The 17,918-nt window shown below is 31.8% G+C and overlaps 1 protein-coding gene across 1 annotated transcript in view; it reads left to right on the top strand.

Annotated features, from left to right (window-relative positions):
* Positions 1-17,918, top strand: part of TRDN (triadin) — a 379,114-nt gene that overhangs the window by 262,686 nt on the left and 98,510 nt on the right. The window contains exon 22 of the mRNA XM_032339654.1: positions 2,720-2,767. Coding sequence (XP_032195545.1) covers positions 2,720-2,767 — 48 coding nt within the window. The remainder of the gene's footprint in view (positions 1-2,719; positions 2,768-17,918) is intronic.

Consider the following 17,918-nt stretch of genomic DNA (forward strand, 5'->3'; position numbering starts at 1 on the left):
AGAATTCAAAGCCTTCTGTAATTGGCCTCATCTTTTATTTTAAATTATTCCATATCTCCTCTGTGGGAACATTCCACTTCAGCAAAATTTGTTCACTTTCCTCTAGGTGTATCTAAGGCTTTCCTGCTCCTTTGTTACACCTAAAATCCATCCTATTCCTGGAAAATTACTAACACCAAAGCTTACCCATTTTCACTTTCAACTCAGGACATTTCTTATTAAGACATATTATTTGTCAACTAATACATTTAATCACTAAGCAAAAACATATCAATCACTTGCTATGTTAGAAACAATACTAGATAGTATAAAAATGTAAGCAATACATGTCTAAATATCCTAAGTGTCAAGGAAAAAATGACAGTAAAATTTGGAAATAAGTTGATCTAAAGTATGATGAAAATATTGCATTGAAACTTGGGGTGCAGCTAAACAGTAGTAGGGTAAAATTTGCACTCTTTAAAAATACTCATTAGAAAAGAAGAAAGGCTGAAAATTGAATATCAAGAAACCCAATGGCTTTTTAATATGGAAAATTAAACCCAAATAAATTAGAAGGAAGACAAATTTTTAAAAAGTAATAATAAAATTAAGTAAATTAAGAAGTAATTAAGTAGTAAATTAAGTTCTACAATAGGGAAAGCAAAAAAGTCAAAATTAGATTTGCCATAAAACCTAAGAAAATATATAGACTCTTATGAAAAGTTACTAAGAAAAAAGAGAGAAGGCATGAAACATCAGTGTCAGAAAATTAACAATGTCAGGAGACATCATGACAGATCTTACAGAAAATTGAAAATAGGAATATTTTACAATAAATCTGAAAATTTTTATGAAATTCATATTTTGAATCCAAAACTATAATTTTTCCCCAAAGAAAATTCTAGCCAGATAGCTTCACTGGTGAATTTTTTCAAACATTTAAGGAAAAATTAACACTAATCTTACTCTAAACCTTCTGGGAATAGAAAAAAGAGGAAACATTCATTTTATGGAGCTAGAATAACCTTGATTGCAAAACCTAACAAGGACTAAAAAAGAGAAAAAAATACAAGCTAACTTCTTTTATGAACATAGAGACATAGATCCTAGCAAAATATTAGGAGATCAAGTCTGATAATGTGCATGAAAGATAAAACATAATAAAGTTGGTTTTATTTAAGGAATGCAGTTTGAAAAAAAATGTAATTAATCAGAATAATAGAAGAAAGGGAAATTACATTCATCATAGTAGATCCATTTAATATAATACATCACCAGATTAGAAAGAAACTTCCTTAATCTGATAAGAAATATAAAACCATTAGCCAATATTCTCAGAAAAAATGAAAAAAAAATCCATCTGAGAATTAGGACAAGGATGTCTGTTATTATCACTTCTATTAGACATTGTCCTAGATATTTTAGCCAGTGCAATAAGGTAAGAGAAAGAAATAATGTGTACACAAATAGAAAAGTAAGAAATAAAACTCACAAATGAAACTACTATTTACTTGAAACAATCAAAAGGATCTACAGCTGAGCTATTATAATTAATGGATAAATTCAGCAAGTTTTCTGAAAAGAAGTTATGCTACCTTTTTCTCCCTTCTCTAGTTCATGATACTGTTTTTTTGGTTTTTTGGTTTTTGTTTGTTTGTTTGTTTGTTTTTTTAAGAGATCATGGCCAGGTACACTGTAGACATTTTTGATTGCTTTGGTGAATTCTTCAGAATATTATTCAATACTTTTTTACATCCTATGTTTGATTAAACTGAAAACTAAATCATTGGTTTAAGTGGATCCAGTTGGATAGTCAGTTGCTTTGACAAGAATACTTCAGAGGGCAATACTGATTTATATATATCACACTGTATATCATTAAGAAGCCAGATGATGAGGATGTCCCAGACATTGGGATGTCCCAATGGTTCTGAGTTTCATCAGTGGTTAAGTTGGTGACAATCACATTGCTTTGTTTCAAAGTTGCATTTTCCCCTTGTAACTCTGTGGGCTAATACCTGGTTGTAATGGCAATATTCAGTCCCCTAATCATCTTTCATCAAATGGCTGCTAGTGTTCTCTGAAGATCCTTGCTTGAGTCAATTATTTCAGTAAGGAATACTGATTTTGTATGAATAATTGCTACTGTTTTGATGTATAAATAGGTTAACAGTGAGTACTCTACTGAGAGCAATGATTCTTAGAGAAAGAATAGTTCAGGTTAAACAGCATCTAAATGATAATCTTATTTCTCTTTTGGTTACTTATGATTTGGGATGACTTTCATATTTAAATGAATCTCAAGCATGACCACACTCTTCTTTCAGTTGGTTAAGCTAAGTTAAGCTTGAATTTAAAGGAACATCTTAGTTGACATTTTCAAGACACTGAATGACTCCAGCAATAACCTGAATTGTAAGTCGATTAATCATAGTCCTGTCAAGTAGAATTCTTCGTAGACCTTGTTTGTCAAAGCAGAATATAAAAGAAGAAGGTAGAAAAGAATGGAAAAACCAGTCAGAAGAAGGCAAGAAATTATTGCTTTTTTCTCTAATTCTTTAACATTAGATTTAAAATAGGTTTCAGTTGGTTTATAGAGAAATGAGAAATGTTGAAAAGCTTCGAAATAGCTTGTTTAGAAGAAAGAGCTGGCAGTGAATGAGTTACAAAATGCTTTTTTGAGCAAAAGCAGCATTTCCATCTGGAACTTTTATTTAACGTTATCTCTGCTTTGCAGCTGTACCTGGTAAGAAGGAAGAGAAAACAACCAAGACAGTGGAGCAAGGTAAAAAAAAATGAAGGAGGTTGACATTATCTTCTTTAGAAAGACAACAACATGAGGAGGAAAGCACTGGATTCAGACAGGAGGAAGACAATAATTGTTAAATCTCTTACTCTCTATCACTGTCCTTGCATGTTTTTCTGTTCCAGGGAGAATGTGAGGCAGCAATCTGGGTTTTTGTTCTTTTGTATAACTAAACTTTGAATATAAGTTCAGAGCAGGAAAACTCCACAGACTTCTTAATTATATCAGGGAAAATGCTGAAGATTATTGGGAATAAGGAAATGATCTGAGGTAACTGGTAGACATTTTTCTGTTTGGTTTGTGGTTTTAACACCACCCCATTGATCATAGTTTGAAGAATAAAGATGACATAATTCTATTTATGCAAAAGTAACTTCTCATGCTTAAAAAAGAATATGTAAAACTTAAAGAAAAAAAATCAAAAGTAAATTATTTGAGTTTATACTATAACTTCAGCAACTGATTCTCCCAAGAGGTCTGAAATCTCAATATTAAAAATCAGAATATTACAAGTAATACATTTTAGTTCTATTTATGTGGCCATGAAATAAATATATTATTCTAGAGTATCCTTGAGAAAAATGCAGGAGTACAGTAGAGTTAAAACTTGTAAAGTGATGTTGGGCCTTCTGTTAGAGCTCAGAGTGCTAATAACTTTAATTATGGTTCCCTGGCCTTTGGTTTTTCATCTATTATAATACTTATTACTTATTGTAATAAAATCAGAACTAGTAATGATTTTGTCAAGAATAAAATCAAAATAATTTTTCCTTTTAAATTTGGGAATAATTCCTAATATGAAAAAAATTTATTTTTGACACAGATATATCAAGAAAACCCTTTAATTTCTCACATTTCAGATAAGTGAATTAAGGTTTCGGATTCAATTAAGTTAAATAATTGGTTAAAAATTTATTTCCTTGGGCTTTTCAAAATAAAATCAGATTGCAATTATACTGAAAATATTTTCAAATTAATTTTGGCTTTTGGGGGCTTTGTGAAATTTTACAACTCAATAGAGAGTTTCTGTCAAGTTCTTTCTGATGTGGGTATTTCTGATATATAAAGTAGATGAATAGGAGGATTACATCCCAACTTTAACTTGTTCACTTAGGCAAGGCCTTGAGCCTAAATTTCTTCTGAAAAAATAAATAAATAAATAAACAAACAAATAAAAGGGTGTTAATTATATCTGAATTGTCTATTCAACAAGATGTGGAGCTCAAATGAGAAAACATGGGAAAGGATATGAAGAATAATAAATTCTTAGATAATTGCATAGTCCTTACTTAGGCATATTTCCTTATCAAATCAGGTGAGATAAACTGTCAAACCACTTTGATCTCATTAAGCTTCACAATTTTTCCTTTTTTATATAAAGTTGTTGATTGCTCATCTTTGGCATTTGTAGATTTGCTTTAATAGCCACAGCATATTGAGAAGACTGGCTAGAATATAAAATGCCCACACTAGTAATAGCACCTAAGAGATAAGTATTTAAACACAGATTTTTTATTTCTTCTTACCTGCATGTTGGTGTCCATTTCGTTAATTCTGTAATATTTCCGCAAATAGGTAGGAGACTAGATATGGCTCTTAGAGATGTGAAGTTAACTTCTCAAAATTCTATAATTAATTTTTTATTAAAAACACCTTTTCGTAAAAGCTTAGGCTCTTAGCTTACATTAAAAAATGAGGTTCTCTCAATGGCTTTTTAAATATTGACTTAGTAAATCATTTTGGTTTTAAATATTGCAAAGCGATGGCTTCATATTTTTCAATATATCATAAGAAATAGAGTATTTGGATAAATTGCGTATTTTTGAGATGATATATGTATGACTAATAATTGATATGAAAAATATATTTGTGATTTAAAAATCAAAAGTTAATGTGAAAATAAGTCAATGACATTTTACAGATTTCATCAGAGTATTCTAAAAGTTATTCATAAGATGAGACACTAAATCTATTGTGTACTTCTCTTCCTTATGCAGTTTATTTATCTTCAGAAGTATAATCTAAAACCAGTTTATAATGCATTGAAATACAATTAAATAGTTCTTAAAGAGTCACTTTTATTCATTTAAGTTTGCATCATGAACTTGTACTGGGGAAAAATATGATTTTCAAAATTCGTACTAGATTGAAAATATACTTGGTGATCTATATAAAATTGCATCTACTGAACCTCTGAACTTAGTCTGAATTGTAATTGTGCTTAGGAAACATTGATTAAGCTAAACTTTACATTATGGGAAATTCACATAGTGAAAGGTGGAATGAATTTCATGTTAATGTAATTTAGTAACCTAGACCTTGCATCACATAAGAAGTAGAAATTTGGCTAATCTAACTTCTGCAAAAGTCCAAAGATAACTCGATTTTATCTCTAACTCATGATTAATTGTTTTTTTAGTTATTCTTTTTGTGAAGATCTTAAATTGGCTGGACTAGAATTTTGAGTATTAAGAAACACTTTATAAATAATTTCTCCATTTAAAGGTGCACACACACATACACACACACACACACCCCACATCATTAACTATTCCTCCTTGGAATAGGCTGTACCTAGAAGCATCAAGAGATACAAATATTTAACACAGTAAGTGTTGCTATTCTTATAGTGAGAGCTAAGGAAAGTCAAAGATAAAACATTGTAACACTTGCTACATGCTGTGTTCTACCATAGGAGGACTTATATTTAGATATTTGTATATTACACCTCGAAAGAGTGCATCATGTTTCATTAAGCTTAATTTATTCATTTGTTGACATTTAATTTCTTATAGCGTACATTTTTTTCCTTGTTATTCACTTTCAAAATTGACCTGCCTCCTAAATCCCATTTACCTTTCTTTTTCAATCTTGATTTCTTTCAGAAGAAAACATTAAGCAATATTTGTTTGTTACTAGCCAGATGAGCAATAGAGGCACTCTAAAGAAGCATCCAGGGTCTAGCTACTTACTTGGGCAGGGAAGGACACCAGACAATTAACTTTAAAAGATCTGAATTGTAGATTGAAGTCCCAACATCTCCCCGTTTTTAATTTTCTTCCCTCAAAGTGACTGAAATCCAACAGTAAAAAGGTAAAAAAAAATAGTAATAAATTAGATCACTTGCAAGTCATCTTTCCTTTTCTTTCATTCACACCTATGTATGAGTTCACTTAAGGTCTTCTCTAACAGTCTGTTCTAGAAGCCCACAACAGTGCTGGCATACAGTATATGTTCAATGAGTATCTGTGGGTTGAATGAATACAGAGGGGTTGTTAAAGAAAAGATTATTAGATGAACTGTTCCTCTAAATATTGTTCAATTAAGAGAATATTTTAGTTAATCAAAATATGATTTCCAAGAGTGAAGTTTGCCATATTTTAGAAACCAGGACATAAGTGATTAAATTCTTCAGTTCTAAAATGGAACTAGTAGAGAAAAAATAATAATTAAATATACATGATTCATTAGTGACACCATATTATTATGATCTTTGTAAATGGTGTTCTCACATAAATAAAACTGCATATGGTGAATAGTCATTATACAGATAAACACTGAAAAATTAAATTTTAATGATTGCAACTCTTGTGAATTTTTTTTTAAAAATCTTAAAATGAAGGAGAAATTAAAACAATGCCCAATTAAGCCAATATATGAGTATAAATATAGAAACATTAGGCCTATCCTTGTTTTTCTTATTTTTACAACTGTGGAGCAGAATTAGATGATCTCTTAGTCCTTCCAAATGTAAAAATTTTCTATTCAACCATGTGTTTAAGCAGTGTGTTCCTTACATCAAGATATAGAGGCTATTCTCCTTTAGGGGAAGGCTAGTCTAGAAGTACTTTCTTTTCTAAGATTCTGATATTCAAATGTTAAGGAAAAACATACCATAAACTTGAGTACTTATAGATACTTGAGAATCCTAAAATTAAACTGAAAAAATCACCTCAGAAATATTAAATATAGTTTTCCATTCTCTTAGCTATTAAAAATCACTTCAAAATTGTTAAGTAGAAACATGACAGAAAAATATTCACGAAAAAAGATTAAATAGAATTTAAGTGCCTATTAGTCACAAGAATAAATCTGAGCACAATTAGTAGTCATTTTATTCAGGATAAAACTGGAGACTGTGGATCATAAATGTATCAAATACAGTTCATTTCCTGTAATAAAAAATTATATCTTGCCTTACCTTAAGAAATGTTTCTAAATTCCGAAGCACACTAATTTGTGTTCGCCTGAAGAGTTTCTTTCTTTGCCTTTGATTCTATTTTGTAAACAAGGGTGCCCTACATATTTGTATTAGTGTTTTAAGTTGTCATAACAGCAGGGAAACCCAAATGCTATTACAGCTTTGTGTATTTGTCATCATCCTTCACCTTTTCAGATTCTTCTATTCTTTGTACATGCACTGGTCTATTTAGAATACGTGATGTGTACTTATTGTAGATTTATCTCATACTTCAAAGTGTATGTTAATAATATCTAAGAGTAATGGTTTCCCTGCGAGAAACTTATTTATTTAAATAATTAATGTTTATATTTCACGGTGTGTCAAAATTATTTTAAAAAGAAACAATTTTGCATTTCAGACCAATGGAGTAAAACTGGAAGTTTAGTTAACACAAACTGTATTTAACTATTTGCTTAATATGTGATTATAAAATAACTTATTTGCACATGTGGACTAAGTCATGCTGTTGACCCTCAATAAATGTTAAATGATAACAATACTATTGATTCCTGTGAATTCCAAACTTTTTCACAACAGTTTGTGCTTTGATTGTTTAATATTTATTGAGCGCCCACAACAGGCTAGGCGCTGGAGAGTGGGTGTGAGGAACATGAAGTGGGCTACAGAGAGAAGATGGTTTACATGCAGAGCTTTACGACACATGGAAAGGAGTGCACTCTGCTTATTTACGTATTTTATATATCTTCAAGAGAACCTTTGGCAATTCTCCATTATCTTACTCGCTCACATAGCGCATCTCACTTCTCACTTTTATTTAATACTTTCGGAATGTTCTCACAATTATTTTATCTTATGAATTGGAAATTCTTTTCTAGTTTCTATCTCACTATGTTCCTCCCCACTCCCCTCATCTTTTTAATAACTAGACAAATCTAAATCCTATCTACACAGCAGAACAACATTTATTTAAAGAAATGTGTATTGTTACATTGATCTCCCACAGGGTGCTGTAATCTGCCATGCAACATTTGGTTTACGTGATTCACACATTTATTGATAAGAATGCCATTCAGTGCTAAAGAGAATTTCAGCCCAGTAAGAGAGCAATGTGTGCCAATGCTGTTGACGAGATTTGGAGGTGATGCTATGAGATCATCTCAGGGTCATGAGTTCAAGCCCTACACTGAGTTCAAGCCCCATCTTGGGCTCCATTTAAAACAACAACAACAACAAACCCAAAACAAAAAAACACACATCCTTTAATCTTGAAGAGTCTGTTTCCATGCTTTTCATAGTGAAATTCTCTTACAAATCCTGTTTTTTCTCATATACAATTTCAGTTACCATCACTGGCATGTAAAAACAACTTTTAATTATTTAACATAAATACTTGAAGATTAAAATTTTGTTCAACAGTGAAAAAAATCAGCTTTGTTCCATTGACATTCTAGGCTAGATTATATAAAGGATTGTGGAAATGCACCATACAACACACCAAGAAAATGCCTCTTTATGAGCTCAAGAACATCAAGCTGCTAATTATGTCTTTTTGTTTTAATATTTCGTTCTGTTCTTGCTATTATCTTGAAACCACATATGGATTGGATCTTTTTTCCCTTAGAAATCTTTAATAGAATGTATATTCTAAGCTGTTATGTTATAAAACAAAGGTTTTTCCTGAGTTTTTTTTTCTTTTTATTGACTTTTTCTTTCATTTATAAATTAATTTTCCATTAAAGACTTGTTTAGGAAAAAAAAATTGACATACACTACCTTGAATAAAATTGTATAAAAACTAATTTTATGCTACATCTTATAACAAATTAATGGAGGTTAGTCCCATTCTCTAAAAGTCATATTGCAAGAAATCATATGAAGTCATTGACTCCACGTGCATTGTTATTTTCTCCTTGCTGTGAATGAAATTATACATTTTTGGTCAAATAATTTCAGGATCGAACATGAAAATTTTATCACTATTCTACATAAAATTACCTGTGTCTTACTGACTACTACTGCCCAATTTTTAATAGAATAATATTGTAGTATAAACTGATTGAAAAATGATTTTTAAAAAATGAAAATTTAATTCAGATCTTTGGAATTCAAAAATGGCAAAATGTAAGTTAAGAAATTTTTTTTTCATTATTGTAACTTACAAAGTTTGGATTTTTATTTCATTTTATTCTTATACTAGAATAAAGATTCTAGTCGGGAAAGCCATACACAGCATCTATTGTCCTAAAACTCTTGGCAATAACAATCACGGTGAACAATTCTTAAGTTGAAGTTAGCACTTGTACTGTTGGTCCTTGAAAAAAATAACTGATAAAAGCCAATGGTAATTAAAAATATTAACCTGTTTGAACAGTGGAGTATAGATCTATCTCAAAATAAGCTATCTGCCTTTCCCATAGTTTATTCTGTGACATTAGGCTAGTTACCTGCCTCTTTTATAATCCAAGCTTATTTCACTAAGCAATCTCTAGTGGAGCTTCCAGTCATAATATTGTCTAATTCTCATTTATAAAAAATATTTACTATGTCTGAAGCATTTCCACTTTGTCCCAAATTCTGAAGATAGACTTATTTTTCTGATTGTAAGTATCTGCACAAAAGTATAAATACATGAAATTCAGATTCAGATTCGAAAATGAAAATGCTTAAAAATACTATGTAAATCTACTAAATGGAATTGTATTATTTGAAGTATTTACTCTGTTTACATTTCAAAATATATGCTTAAATCACACTTAAGAATCAAAAAATATATCTCTGGAGCAAAGCATGATATTTAATTAAATGAAATGAAGATTATCTAATGTTATTTAATCATAAGTGTCAGTAACAATGGCACACAAGATATAGAAATTATGTCCTTGACACATATGTAACAAAGAAACAATGATGAAACAGAAGATGTTGTCTCTGGAGACAGGAGGATGTGGATAACACAACTGTGGGTGGCTTCCAAAGCCACCCACAGTGGGTGGGACTATTTCCAAATAAGATAATGACTTTCTACATATTGTTGGTCAGTTTATTATGTATAATGTTCTTTTATGAACAAAACTTTATTAATTACATTGGCATAATACCAGAAAGAATATCTGGACTTAGCATCTTCAAAGACTATCACAGGAAGGATATAAATTTAAAATCTTTGGTAGGATACTAGAGTTCCCTTCACCACCAATTCTCCATGTGACTTTCAAGCTTTTGCTCACTGCTTCTCCCCGACTTTGTATATCTAGCAATTCCGCCACATGAACCTTCACACTCCATGGTTTGTTTATGTTGTTCCTTATGTTGGAGATGTCTTTCCAATTCCTCCTTAATGACAAACCTCTTATCTAGTTTCAGAATCCACTACAAATTCCAGTACTTCTGTGAAATCTTTTCTCTTTCCATCAGGGGATGTTTGGTAATCTATATGCTATGGGCCTCGATCCCTGTGTATGTGTCTCTATCATCCAGGTAGATGCATTCTGACATTAACTGAACTCACTGCAACCATTTATGCTTTTCCAGCTCCCAGCACAAAAGAGGCACTGAATAAATGTTTACTGAATAAATTGAGTTTATTTTTTTAAGATACAAAAATGAGTCCTCCTTTTAAAATATTGTTCCCAAGTGAAGGAACCTAAATGAGGGTCCTTGTTTTGCAGGGGATCACTTTGTCACACTAACAAGCACTGTAGGAAGGAGAGTTTACAGGTGTTTTGTTTGTTTGTTTTTAATGGCATTAACTTTTGTTTTGCCTCAACTAAATTGCTTTGGAAAATCTGGGACTTCAATTTTCTTTTCATGTACATATATACCACAAAGTTTAAAGTATTTTTAGACAAGAACTTTATTAAAAAAATCAAGGAACTCTAATATATAATCAAATCAAACAATGAATTAAAAAATTTGAAAAAATCTAACACCCATTAATGATTAAAACTCTTAGCAAGCTAGGAATAGGGAAGAACTTCCCTAACTAGATAAAAAAATATATACAGAAAACCTACAGCTAATGTCAGAATTAATGACAAACAGAAGCTTTCCCCCAGATAAGAAAAATGGCAAGGATACCCCTCTCACTTCCTTTATCTAACATTGTACTAGAAGTACTGGTTAATGCAATAGGACAAGAAAGGGAAATTAAAACTTACCAACTAAGAAGGAGGAAATAAAACTGTTTTTGTTCTCATATGATAAGTATCTGTGTGGAAAATTCCAAAGAATCAAGAAAAGCCTCCTGAAATTAGTAAATAATTATAGCAACTCTTCAGGATACAAGGTTAATACACAAAAGTAAGTTGCTCTTTTATATGGCAGCAATAAAAAATCAGAATGAACAAAGTTCAAAATGTAGTACCATTTACATTAGAAATAACAAAATAAATATTTAGATGTAATTATAACAGATATTTGTATGATTTATATGAGGAGAGCCACAAAACTCAAATAAAAAAAAAAAGAGAGAGAACCAAGTAATGAGAATTATTCCATGTTCATGGGTAGGCAGGCTCAAAATTGTTAAGATGTCAGTTTTTCATCTATAGATTCAATGCAATCATAGTAAAATGACAGTGGATATTGACAAACTGATATTGTAGCCATCAAAAATCTTATTAGACAGTTTCTATGGAAAAAGAAAAGGCCCAAAATAGCTAAGACAATAGAAAAACAAAGTTGGAGAACTGACACCACTACTTCAACTTCAACTGTATATAAAGCGAGAATAACCAACATAGCATGGTGCTAAAATAGTAGACTAATAGACTACTACTAATAGTAGACTAAATAGCAGTGCCAAAATAGTAGACTAATAGATCAATGGAACAGAATAACCCAGCAATAGACCCACAAAAATATAGTCAACTAAGCTTTGACCAAAAAAGGAAAAATGGTTCCAAAGAGAAAGTATAATCTTCTCAACAAATAGTGCTGGAACAATTGGACATCCACAAGTAAAGAAGAAGAAGAAGGTGGCAGAGAAGGAGGAGGAGGAAGAAAAGAAGAAGAAAAAAAAAGAGGGAGGAGGAGGAGAAGAAAGTGGTGGGGGAGGAAGGGGAATAAGGGGGAGGGGACGGGGGAGGAGATGCAGCAGCAACAGCAGCAGCGGCATCTAGACACAGACTCTACACCCTTCTCAAAAAATAAATTCAGGGCTCCTGGGTGGCTCAGTGGGTTAAAGCCTCTGCCTTCAGCTCAAGTCATGATCTCAGGGTCCTGGGATTGAGCCCCACAACGGGCTCTCTGCTCTGCAGGGAGCCTGCATCCCCCTGCCTCTCTCTCTGTCTGCCTCTCTGCCTACTTGTGATCTCTCTCTGTGTCAAATAAAGGTAAAATCTTAAAAAAATTTTTAAAAAAACTCAAAGAGGATCATAGACCTAAATGTAAAATTGTAAAACTCCCAGAGGATAACAAGAAAATCTGGGTGGCCTTGGCTTCTGGCAATGGCTTTTTAGGTACAATACCAAGGGCAAAGCCATGAATTAAAAATTCATAAGTTGGACTTCATCAAAATTAAACATGTCTGTTCTTCAGAAGATACCATTATGAAAACTTGAAGACGAGACATAGGATAAGATAAAATGTTTATTAAATACATATCTGATAAAGGACAGTTATGCAAAAAATAGAAAGATGATTTTAAAAAAATTGGGGCACAAGATCTGAACAGATACTTTACCAAAGAAGATACACAGATGACCAAAAAAGCATATGAAAAGATGTTCAGCATCATACATCATTAGGAAATTGCAAATTAAAACAATGAAATTCTACTGTATACCTATTAGAAGGGCAAAATCCAAAACACTAATAACATCAAATGTGGGGAGTATGTGGAGCAACAGGAACTTTCATTCATTGTTGGAGGGAACACAAAATAGTACAGCCACTCTGGAAGACAGTTTGGTGGTTTCTTATAAAACTAAATGTACTCTTACCATACAATCCAGCAATCATAGTACATACCCAAATGACTTAAATACTCGTGTCCACACAAAACCTGCAAACAAATCTTTGTACCTACTTTATACATAGTTGCTAAAATTTGGAACCAAATACACTCTTCTATAGGTGATTAGATCATTAAACTCTGTTACATCCATACAACGCTACTTTTTATAGTACTAAAAATGCATGAGCTATCAAGTCACAGAAAGACACAGAGGAAACTTAAATTATAAGTGAAAAAAAAGCCAGTCTTAAAAGTCTTCTTATTATATAACCCTAACTACATGATATTCTAGAAAAGGTAAAACCACGGAGATGGAATAAATTTTAGTGTTGTCAGGGGTTTTGGAGGAGGGAGGGATGAATCAGTGGAGCACAGGGAATATGAGATTATCCAATTTGGGAAATTCAACATCCAATATTTCTTATACAACAAAAAGTAAAATGCTAGATTTAAACTTCCAGGAAAAAAAATGCTAGGTAAGTATTAGATTGGAATATATGCTTTTTTTGATGATAAAACTGTCAAATATCAGCTATTTCATTTCAGTTGATAACAGCTATGTTAGGATTAAAAGTCAGGCAATAACTAACCATAAAAGATGATTATAATGATTATTAGGTTTTTATGTAAATATCGAAAGGTAATTTTCCTAATACAATGTGGTCAGTATAAAATTGACAAATTTATCAGTTTTTTAAATAAATAGTTATTAATTCTTAGTATGTATCAGATGACATGGTCTGCCTTCAGAAGTATTGGGAAAGCTATGGCAATCTGGTAGTTATGGAGAACAATTGATGTGATGTGGTGATGCAAACATGTTCACTGTTCATTCTGAAGGGGCATCTGACAAGCTATCTAGTTTATAACCCACTATTCTCTTAGTGTATAGTCTAGTAGTTTAACTCTACCTTTGTAGTTTGATGGTCTGGGTTCAAGTTTCCCACCTCTGTTTAGTAGATGTGACCTTGGACAAGTTTTTGCCTCTTAGCTTTTGCTGTCAATCTATGAAATGTAGATAATACCTAACTCACTGGAATGAGTGAGAAATTAAAGAGAGCAACTCGAGGATCCTGTAACAAAAGTAGCACAGACAGGGTGACTTAAATAGAAGTTTATTACAGTTCTGGAGACTAGGGAGTGTAAGTTCAAAGTGCCAGTCAGTTTGGTTTCTGGTAAGAGTCCTCTTGCTGGTTTGCAGACAGATTCCCTCTGATTATATACCTGATGGAGGAAAGAGAAAAAGAGAGACGGAGATCAGCTATCTCTTATCTCTTTTGCAAGGGTACTATTCCACTCATGAGGACTCTAATCTCATGACCTAATCATTTTCCAGAGCCCTGCCTGCAAATACCATCACATTGGGTTTTAGGTTCCCACATAGGAATTTCAGAGGGACACAAACATTCAGTTCGTAGAAAGATCATATGTAAAATGCCTAAGGGTATAAAATAATGCTTCATCATTGTATGTGAACACAAGAATGACCAAGACCTAGCTTTGCCTGCCACCAAGCAAATTGTATCCCTGTAATAATATTTTTTCTTTAAACAAACATGAGAACTTTGGCATCCTGGCTGGAAAATAATTACATGAGAAAAAATTAATGACTAATAAAGTTTTCCATGAAAAACAAAATCTTTTATAGTAGATTTAGGACTCTGTAGCTAATTCTGTGCCTACAATGTCCTAGTTTATTTCAGCTCCCAAATATATAAAGAAGTGCTTATTTTCCTTTTTTAAATCATTGCATATTGCTGATCTTCCCAAAACAGCTGGGCAGAGTTGAACAAAAATGACTAAAATGCACCCCACTGAGGTACTTTCCAGAATTCCAATCAGTATTCTGATTATTAATGTGTAACGAGGACCAGAATATTAAGGCATGTACAAAGGGTCCATTCTCTGCAGCCAAACTGTACAGCCTAAAATCATCACAGTTATAAAGTTCAATCAGAATTTAATGTCAAGGGATATTTAGATGATTTCAGGAGAGTCCCTCAACTAAGATAATTTGAAAAACTATACTATTACAGGGAAGAGCTCATCAAAAAGACTAGAATACCGAATCCATTGGACAAGACTTTCTCCCCCATTGTGATTGCAAGATGTGTATTGAACAAGTTCTATATCTGTTAGTTGTTTTGAATGCTTATGCTGTGGTCTATGTCACAGTTTTAATATTATTAACACAGCCCAGCTTGCCGAGATCTCCACAGCACTTGAGTAATGCAAGGAAGCCCTTCGGAGGTGTATTTATAGTATTATGTAGTTGGTACTTTCTGAGCTCACTCACTCTTCCCACTCTGTATTGATTATGAAGCTTAACTTTCAGAGAATAGTCTAATTTGCCTTATATATAATATCTTGAGGAATACCTCAGCACAGTCTCCAAGTTCTGACAGCATTGTCCAGATGTCATTCAAGGCATATTTCATATTATGCTCTTCAATTAGCTGTCCAATTGGAGGTAGATGATAATATCAGTTACAAAATTATATTCTTTTTTAATAAAATGTACGATTAAGAAAGAAATGCAATGAAGGTTCCAAGGTTAAAACAAAAAAGATACCAACATGTAAATATAATTGAATTGGAAACATTTTTAATTAAGGATTTTTGAACAGATATTTAGAGAAAAGCATTTTAAAATGTTGCAATTATATGTGTCAAGTGCTGTAGCCCACAGAATAGGTAATGATTAAATGTATCATTAGGACAAAGACAAAGTTAAAGATAGCTTCCCACCAAGTCATACTTAATTACAAAGTTAATGGACAGTGTCCCAGTAAAATTAAACTCTGACTACATCTTTTAAGGAGGATTCAAAATTATTATTGAATAAACATCAATATATTATATTTTCTTTCATGGGAATTACAAGCACAGCTTTTAAACCATTTAGAGAACTTGAGAATGCTTTTCTCTGTATTGATTTATAAAAATTATATTTTGAAGTTTGGAAAAATATTAAATTCTATAGAATGCCTTTTCTAAAATTTATTTCTGATTTGTCAAAAATTATGTCTAAATGAACAGAAAATAATAATAGATGCATGTAAAGTATCCACATAATAAATATTTTAAAAATCCATGCAATTAATCACAATTAAATCACTTTAGGAGCAATATTATATCACTTTAGGAAGCAGTAGAAATGCTTGAAACAATTTTAATATTTTTGATGCTATGTGATGTATATTAATAGTCATATCCCAGAAATTATCAAGTATTATTGAACTTATAAATAGAGGTCTCCATATGGTTCTTTAAAACTACTCTTTCCATTAGAAGAAAAATCCTAAACGCTTGCTACATTGAAAAAAAAAATCTCAAATCAGCTGACATCTTGTATCTTCAAAAGAGGTAAGAAAGACAGTTTTTTAAAAAAATGACATTTCTGAACACCTGGTTAAAGCTTGCTGGGTAAGAAAGGTTAACAGTTTTGAGTTTGGTTCTTTTCACAGCCAGGAGGCTTAAATTGTCTGATGATTCTGTTAGGCTTTTTAAAACTTCCAGTTTCTCTTTCCTTTTAAAATTTAGTTATATGTGATATTGATATTAAACCATAATGCTCCAACAAACACTTTTAATATCCTAATGTCACTAATAATAAACTGATATTGAACTTGATTATTCAGAGCAATGAAAAATAAATAGCAGTCAGATCAAAGACATTCTTATTTGTGCTATTTCCTTTAAACACATTGCTTGAGGTTCAAAATATTTATCCTTGTGCTATGGAAAAACTCTAGTGCTGATTTCCTCCGTTATAAGATTGTCCATTATTTCAGTTTTTTGTTTTGCGTGTTTCACAGGCATTAAACAAACAAACAAACAAACAAACTCTTTAGAACACTGTTGTTATAGATAGGTTTTATCTTCTACAGGACCATGTTAGAAAAAAAGCAAATACTATTTCCTATTTCTTAATCTTGATTAGATATATTCAATTCCTTAACTTTAAAAAAATCTGGGTCTCAGGTACCTGAGTGGCTCAGTCAGTTAAGTGTCTGACTCTTGGTTTTTGCTCAGGTTATGATGTCAGGGTCATGAGGTCTAGCTCTGCACTTGGCGTGGAGTCTGCTTGAGATTCTCTCTCTGCTCCTCCCTCTTGTGCTCTCACTCTATATATAGAATAAATAAATAAATATTTTAAAAATTCCTAGCCTTATTGAAATTGAGTATGTTTCTCTTAAAATGAATAATTTTTATCTAGTAAGTTATTTAAAACTTGACTTTCATTTCTATTTTGATCACAGTTTGTGTGATTTTAAAACTTTTGATAATAGCTGATCAAAATGCATAAGATTAAGTATATTACTACCAATAAGTGAATGATATTTCAGTATAGACAAATTATATAAGATTGGATTTAAAATATACAAGCAAAACATTATAATCCATCAGTCTTTTTTTTTTTAATTTGTATGTATTATGAAGAACTAAATTTGTATACTTAATTTATTCATGAAGTCAAGTCAGTATATGTAAACAGTAATAAGATTTGTTTGGGGGATTCAAAACTCATGTTACTGATTATATTGTTAGTTTCCATTTATCAGTGAGACTGCAGGTTGCTTTGCTTCTCTGCAACACTTGCATAAAATCTGCACTTTACCTGTGTTTCCCACTATTGGCTAGACATTTCCTTTTTGGCTATCTTGTGGACACACGAAACATAATACATTCAAAACAAGGATGATATCTTTCTCTAAAGGCGTCTATTTCTTACATTTCATATCTCAATTGATGGCAGATTATCCTTGTACATGTGAAACATGTACAAACTTCAGAAGCTATCCTCAGTATTTTTAAAATCTGTTCTACATCCTACATCCCGGTACACTATTAAATTGGCATTTCCTGACTAGTGAGATTCTACTCATTTTAGGAGCCTAAACCCAAATGGCCTCTTCTCAGTGAAAACCTTCCCAATTATAAAATAGAGCTATTAATCATTTCTCTGT

The sequence above is a fragment of the Mustela erminea genome, chromosome 4 (assembly GCF_009829155.1).
Source record: "Mustela erminea isolate mMusErm1 chromosome 4, mMusErm1.Pri, whole genome shotgun sequence".
Taxonomy (NCBI): Eukaryota; Metazoa; Chordata; class Mammalia; order Carnivora; family Mustelidae; genus Mustela; species Mustela erminea.